Raw genomic sequence first — 7946 nt, 5'->3', positions numbered from 1 at the left:
TCCATCTAGATCTAACCCACTCAGATCACCTACAATCACTTTTCTTCAGACAGTCCATTAACTGCTCAGTAAGTCACCCTGCATCTAACTATGGGTTAAAATTCCTCTTTTAAATCAAGCTGAATACCCCCAAATCTACTGTGGCTTTTGAGGAATGGGTGCATGTATGGTAAGAAAAGCAAGTTTAGAAGTCCTCACTGGCCTTGCTGTTTGTTTCCTACTACACATTTGCCCAGTGCCTCCATGCTACCCTGACAGTTGTCCATTCCCCTGGGCATTGAACTACACTCAATGGATGTCTCTACCCAGGGAAGCCTGAGTGTTCTCCAGCTCCCACCCCTCCCCTGGCTTTGAGTGGCCTGAAAAGGAAGATGGACCAAGGGGCTGAGGTAGGAAGTATGTTTAAGGATAAGAAAAATGTAGGCAGTATAGTGTTATGACTAAAATATTCACTTAGGAATCAGGTGGCCCTGGGGTTGGAGTTTGTTTTTGCCTCTTATTAGTTATGTGATTTGGAGCAAGTGAATGTCTATTTGCCTCCATTTCTGTTTCTGTGCAATGGAGCTGATGATAGCTATCTCATACAGAGTTAGTATAATGTAGTAGTTTGAAACATAGATTCTGGTGCCAGACTGCCTGGGTTCAAGTGTTGGCTTGCTGTTGAGTAGCTATAAGGCCTATGAGTAAGTTACTTAACCTCTTTGTGTCTCAGCTTCTACATCTGTAAAACCACAGTGATCACAGTACCACATACAAAATGATAGCATTTCTTATTTGAGGCTCTTGGGATTTGTCTAGCTACTTTTCTCCAAGAAGACCAAAATCAAACTAAAGAATGAAATAATTCCCGATCCCTAAATACTGAAGTCTGAAAAATGCTAGAATGCAGGATTTTGTTGACATTTTACAATCCCTTTATGAGAGTGTTTGTGATAAAGAAACGTTGAATTGTAGACAACAGAAAATCTAGCACAGAGTGGGGCAAAAGTAGGTTTACAGTTGTGAGTATGTAAAACACAATTATGCTTGTATTATTTACTAACTAGAGGCCCAGTGCACAAAATTCATGCATGGGAAGGGTCTGCCCCCTGGTGGTCAGTGAGCGTGATAGCAACTGGTCATTGAATTTGCATATTAGGCTTTTATTATATAGGATTATTATAATACTAGAGGCCCAGCGTGCAAAATCATGCAAGACCCAGACCTGCCACTCCGGCGGGACCCAGGACCCGCTGCTGCCCCCTGGTGGTCAGTGAGCGTGATAGCAACTGGTCATTGAATTTGCATATTAGGCTTTTATTATATAGGATTATTATAATACTAGAGGCCCAGTGCGCAAAATCACGCAAGACCCAGACCTGCTGCTCTGGTGGGATCCCAGACCCACTGTGCATAAGTAGCTTGCCACCACAAGCCACCATGCCGCATGAGCCCCGCCTCGCCCTGTGAGCCGTGAGCTCCTCCATGCCATGCAAGCCATAAACCCTGCTGCGCTGCGCAAGACACAAGCCCCACATAAGCCCCTCCTTGCTGTGTGAGCCCTGCCTTGCCACCGCAAGCAGCTCGCTCGTTTCACTGGGCAAACCACAAGCCCCACATAAGCCCGTCTTTGCTGTGTGAGCCGTGAGCCCTGCCTTGCCGCTGCGAGTGGCTCACTGGTTGCAGGGAGGGACTGAGAGGTGCTCCATGCATCTCCTAGTGACTGGTCATTTGGTCATTCCAGTGTTCCAGCCACTGGCCTTTTATAATATAGATTTTCTATATGAACAACTATAAATCTACTTTTGCCCCACCCTGTACTTATAGGTGCTTTTTACTTCCCCTACCCCAGAAAATTACTTAAATTAAAAAGAGAGAAATGAAAGCGGGAGCCAGATATAACTTGAAACCTGGTTGTGCTGTGAGAAACCCCTCACCCCCAAAGAAGCGGGGAGTGAGAGGGGCACAAACCCAGTAGAACTCAGTGCAGTGGTGGGAGAGCTGGGCTGGAACCAGGGGAGAAAGGGGGTGGCAGTGTAAGCATCAGCCACTTCTGTTTGTCAAACACAATGCAAAACTTTTCCAAATGAAACATTGGAGACTTCAAGAATCAATATTATGAGGCAGTGAAAATGGGTTTTAGTAGGAGATTGGAAATTTCTGGAGGAAATTGAGTATATCAAGGGAAAGAAGCTCCAGTAATCAAGCATTGTCCCACTGTTAATCTCAGGAAAAACTTCACTCACACTTTGCCATGTAATTTAGATAATCTGTAAGAGGTAAGAGGCATGCAAATAAAAATAAACATGATGAAATTCTACTGTCCGTGATGATGATTCAGAGAGTGTCTGAATTTGAGGAAATGCTCCGTTAAGAATGAATTGCTAATAATTAAGTAAAATGTTTGTTCAAGTTTATTGAGTAGCATTAGACTAATAAGAAGCATTATAGAATTGGATACCAGAGACCAACAACATTTTGGTGCAAAAGATGGGAGTAAAAACATTTGTCAAAGCAAACATATAAAAGAATACATCTAAATATCACCCTATAAATGCCTTTCCAGAATATGCTATGAAATTAGGTCTTGGATATCTTTGAATGTTACTAGTTTTTATCTGTGATGGTAACCCCTATAAGGGAACTCTTTAAAAGTAGGAAAAAGACCCCATTCCTCTTACTAGTGAACTTTTGAGTGGAAGCTGTCTACTATGTGGACCCCTATCCTTTGCCAGGCTGGTTTTGTGGGTTTCTCAGGCAGCTTTTTCAGTCTCTTGGGTACAAAATGATTGAAAAGCACTCCCTCATTTCCTTCTTACTTCAAGCCAGATGTTCAGATCTGCGGTTTAAATTTCAATTCCTTTATTTTTCTAGGAAAATTTAGCATTCAACAATAGGTATATTAGTAAAAGACACTTAAATGGAACTTTCCTCCCTGATGAGTAAGAATGCAAACTCCATGTATGTAGGCTTCTTTATTCAAAAAGTTTAAGTTTGCCATTTCAGCCTCCAAAGGGTGATTTTTACATGCATTTTCATGCTTGCTTGTATGGGGAAGCTCTTTAAAATAAAAATTTAAAAAAGATTCAACTGATCATAAAACTGAACCCAGAGCAGGGATGAGGAGGGATGCAGGTGTCCTTGCTGGGATGTTGGCATCAGGCCTTCTGTGTCTAGTATGCGGACCCTCTTTCTCTTGTCGGGATGTGTAATCTAAAAGTTGATGAAACAAAAACATAAATAAGACAGTCATGTTTAGAGAAAGACCACAAACTGTGGCTTTCCCCTGCAGATATCAAGCAAGGAATATTGTGGATACTGGCTTCCAGTTTAGTTTACTGAACTGCTAGAATGAGTCACCCCAACTCTATCTGGTAAGTAATAATGAAGAATTGACATTTGTCTTAGGAACTTCCCATAAGTTTAAAATGGCACCCACTGCCCAGCTGGTGTAGTTCAGTGGTTGAGCGTCCAACCCAGGTTCATGCCAGGAGGTCATGGTTTGATTCCTGGTCAGGTCACATGCCCAGGTTGTGGGCTCAATCCCCAATGGGAGGTTGAACAGGAGGCAGCTGATGAATGATTCTCTCATCACTGATGTTTCTATCTCTCTCTCTCCCTTCCTCTTTCTGAAATCAATAAAGACATATTAAAAATAATTTTTAATGGCACCCATTTTGACTGTCCAGGAAAGAAAAAGCCTTCAGTGTAAATTAGAATCTGAAAAACCCTTTGGATGCCTGACTTACCTCTGTAAATCTACCAACAGATTTTGTGTCCACTTGGATTTAGGATTCAAGCATAGAATTGACCTATTCTTCAACCAGACTCTGGGAGAAAATAAACAAAAATAAAAGTAAAGCAATGTTACATTTTAGTCAATCCTGCATGTAAGATTTGAATATAAAAATAATTATTCGCAGAAGAAGCAAAATTAGAGGTAGGCATTGGGAGTGGGTGATTTATAACCTGGGGTCTGAGGAATAAGAAGAACACCACTTGCAGAAGCATATGTTTGAGCTGGTGAAACTGACTACAAAGCTGACAGAATTTCACAAGTCAGAGGTTAATGTTTTGTTGACAACTTTTATGTGAGTTGGAGATACACCAAATAGCTGACTCCAAGGTTGGCTCACTCTTAAAGCTGTATCACAGTATCTTTCAAATGTTTTTGGCTATTGTGCTTGGGAGAACAAAATAGACTATAAAGCACACTCTCTTGAGGATCTTTTATTTGAAAAAAATTTAATGAAGTCGAGGTGGGAGAGGTTACAGAGCTGATTGCTCTGAGTGACATCTGCATTTTTGGGTTGGGCTACCAGGTACTGAGGCTCTCACCGCTCTAAGACATTAAGTGATAACAAAAACAGCAACAATAACTAATAGCTGATCTTGAGCAAGCACTGACAATGTGCTAGGCATTATGCTCAGCAGGTAACGTAATGTATCTCAGTTAACCTAACGAAAGTCCTGTGCTGGAGGAACTATTATTTCCTGGCCTGCAGATGAAGAACTTGAGTCTTAGTGAGTATATGATGTAGCTTTCCCAAGATTGCACAATAAATACATGATAGAGCAGGATTCGAATAACGGTTATCTGACTCCAGAATCCACACTTGTCGCCACAGCCTTCTATGGGCATAATCAGAATGGTAACCAAGTGGCAGACACACGGTTGCATGTTTACCTGCAGTAGAAGAGGTGAGGCCTTCCAGGTGATAGCCAATTGAGAAAATCTACTCTTTATGGGTGTGACCAAACAAAACACAGTTTCTTGAGGTGTCATTTATGTTAGCTATAAAATGACAAACAGCAAGGATCCAGCTACCTGGCTTTGAATCTCCATCCTTGTTAAGTGAATCGTAAGTAAGAGTTCATAGAACAACTGGATTCTTGGGCAGAGCCTTCCAATTTGGTTTCTGAGTTCATTATGGAAAACCGGATTTCTGGTCATCTGGACTCACAATATTTTGACCTCCTGAATGGTCTGAGTTTCTCATAATAATCTGCATCTTTCATTTCTATATCTGGTTATAGTTTAGTAATGCAGAATTTGGTGAAAAGATATGAAATTACATTTTTATCACTTCAGAACGATTGAAGTTAAAGCAGAGAAAATTACGGTGCATTACTTTCCCTGACTGTGAGGTGAGAGCCTTGACTCATGGCCAAGGAAATGGAGCAGAAAGAAAGAAGTCTCGGTTTTCTACACAACCAGAGGAGCTTCTCCCAGATAGGGCCTGGCTAGACTTCACAGCTCGGAATTTGAGGACAATAATTGTGGTTTAGTTAGAGCTTTCATTGGCAAACAGCTTAGTGAAAGTATAATGCTTTTTTAATTAAAAAGTTTATACACATTTTTTACATTATGGTGTGGTTTTTTTTTTTTTTTTTTTTTTTACAAGTTGAATATAATTAGTCAGAGCCCCAAAGCATTGATATCAAAATGGGACCAAAAAAGTGAGCTGTTTACAAACATTTCAAAAGTCTAAAAAAGAAACATATGTACTACTATCTGTAATACTTTAAACAATAAAATTAAATTAAAAAAAGAAGTCCAAAGAGAGCTTCTAATGAAAACAAAGTCGTCAAAGCCCTAGAAAGATGCTGTGACTAATAACTGAAGGTGTTGTGAGTGCTTAGCTCATTAAAGATAGATCCAGGAAGGCGAAACCGAAGTTCTAAGTGCAGTGACCCTGAACTAAGTGCTTGCCATGCATGCGCTCAGTGATATGCAAAAAGATGTAAGGCTCCATTTAAAATATTCAGTGTAGCCCTGGCCGGTTTGGACCACTGGATAGAGTGTCAGCCTGTGGACTAAAGGGTCCGAGGTTCGATTCAGGCCAAGGGCACATGCCTGGGTTGCAGGCTCGATCCCCAGTGGGGGGCATGCAGGAGGCAGCTGATCAATGATTCTCTCTCATCATTGAGGTTTCTATCTCTCTCTCCCTTTCCCTTCCTCTCTGAAATCAATAAAAATATATTTAAAAAAATAAAATAAGATGTTCAGTGTAACAATCCAAGATTTGTTGAGCTTCTACTACATACCAGGTAAGGGAAAAAGCATTGGGAATAGAGGAAAGAATAATATCTGATCCCTGTCTATAAAAAACTTACTTTATGGCAGGAGTGAAAGAGGGGGTACAAACTTGATTGTCTCAACACAATAAGGGTATAATAATTGCAGTTAACATTAACTGAACATTTACTACTGTGCCAGACACTGTGGCAGGGGCTTTACATACAGGGTGCAGTCTCATTTGCTGTGATGTAGAAAATGCTATGGTACAAATAACCACAGATTTCTCTGGGATTACAAAAAGGGAGGGTCCCAGAAGCAAGGGGCCATACCATTTCAATAAAAGAAAATATCTATTAAACTTTTTGCAGCCACTACCATCCCCTTAGCCTAACTCTTTATTCAGAGTGGGATCAAAATTGACAGAACAAAAAACTAAAGGACATTTCCTTAAAACAGACCTTCAGACAAGGACTGTTATGGAATCTTCTTTTCTTGCTCTTTGACTTCGTGGGAAACAAAGTTTCTGCTTCTGCTGGCAATTTGAATGTGATGGATTCAGGGAGTTTGGGAATGGGAAAAATGTGAGTAAGGTCCTGGCTCGATCCCTTTTGAATGGTGTGACTAGGGCAGTGATTCAACCTCCCTAAGACTCAATTTCTGCATCTGCAAAGGAATGATAACAATAAACATATCTTAGTAGGACTGAGGGATAAAATGAGTGAATGCATGCCAAGCACTTAGTTCAGGGCCTCTGCATGATAAACACTGAACAAATATTGCTGAATCTCATTGTTATTATTATTATTCTCATTATTAGTTTTTGAGACTTGTTAGTGACCCTCAAAGTTAATCACTTTGAGATTCTTGGGTAAGAATACTATGTGGCCTATCATTTGCAACAAATGGATGGGCCTAGAGGATATATGCTAAGTAAAATAAGTCAGACAGAGAAAGGCAAATACCATATTTTCACTTATATGTGAAATCTAAAAAACAAAGAAAAACCCTGAACAAACAAAACAGAAACAAACTCATAGATACAGAGGACAAACTGATGATTGCCAGAAGGGAGTGGGGTTTGGGGGACTGAGTGAAAAAGTTGAAGGGATTAAGTAGTACACATCAGCAGGTACAAAATAGGCATGGGGTGTGAAGTGCAGCATAGGAAATCTACACTAATAAAAGAGAGATGCAAGCTAACCATACCTTTACAACTCCCACCAGCCAATCAGGAGTGAGTATGCAAATTAACACAACAAAGCTGGTGGGTTAATTTGCATGCACAGGTGCTGAGCGGCTGGGGGTGGGGCGGGAAGCTTGTGTAGTTGCCATGGCAATGATGCAGGCATTCTGCACTGCCCTAGGTGCTCCAGGCCTCTGGGCAGCATGGGGAGGCAGAAAGGCTGCTCCGGGCCAGAGCGAAGGCAGTGACAGCAGTCAGGGGAAGAAAGGCCCATTCTTGCAGGAATCTTTGTGCATTGGGCCTCTAGTATAATCAATAATATTGTAATAATTATACTTGGTATCAGACGGGTAACTAGACTTATCGGGGAGATCACCTTGTGAATTATATCAAACTAGAGGCCTGGTACACAAAAATTTGTGCACTTGGCGGGGGAGGGAGGGTCCCTCAGCACGGCCTGTGCCCTCTTGCAGTCTGGGACCCCTCGGGAGATAACGACCTGCTGGCTTAGGCCTGCTCCTGGGTGGCAGAGGGCAGGCCCAATCCCTAGGCGCAGCCCCTGGTCGGGCTCAGAGCAGGGCCAATTTGGGGGTTGGGGCACCAACCCCTGTCACACTCAAGGCAGGGTCGCTGGGGAGGTTGGGGCGCTGCCCCCTGTCACACACAGAGCAGGGCCCATCAGGGGGGTTGGGGCTCCATACCCTGTCATGCACAGAGCAGGGTTGATCAGGGGGTTGAGGAGCTCCCCCCTGTCACTGACAG

At 42.1% G+C, this 7946-nt stretch overlaps 1 protein-coding gene across 1 annotated transcript in view; it reads right to left on the bottom strand.

Moving 5' to 3' along the window:
* Positions 1-2850: 2850 nt before the first annotated feature.
* CXCL13 (chemokine (C-X-C motif) ligand 13) overlaps positions 2851-7946 on the bottom strand; it is a 7909-nt gene continuing 2813 nt past the window's right edge. Inside the window, exons 3-4 of the mRNA XM_006755864.2 lie at positions 3729-3809; positions 2851-3192 (exon numbers count right to left, since the gene is read on the bottom strand). Of these exons, the coding sequence (XP_006755927.2) occupies positions 3153-3192; positions 3729-3809 (121 nt within the window). The 3' untranslated portion in view covers positions 2851-3152. The remainder of the gene's footprint in view (positions 3193-3728; positions 3810-7946) is intronic.

The sequence above is a fragment of the Myotis davidii genome, unplaced genomic scaffold, assembly GCF_000327345.1.
Source record: "Myotis davidii unplaced genomic scaffold, ASM32734v1 scaffold794, whole genome shotgun sequence".
NCBI classification, from domain to species: domain Eukaryota; kingdom Metazoa; phylum Chordata; class Mammalia; order Chiroptera; family Vespertilionidae; genus Myotis; species Myotis davidii.
This window is presented reverse-complemented; position numbering and strand designations above follow the sequence as displayed.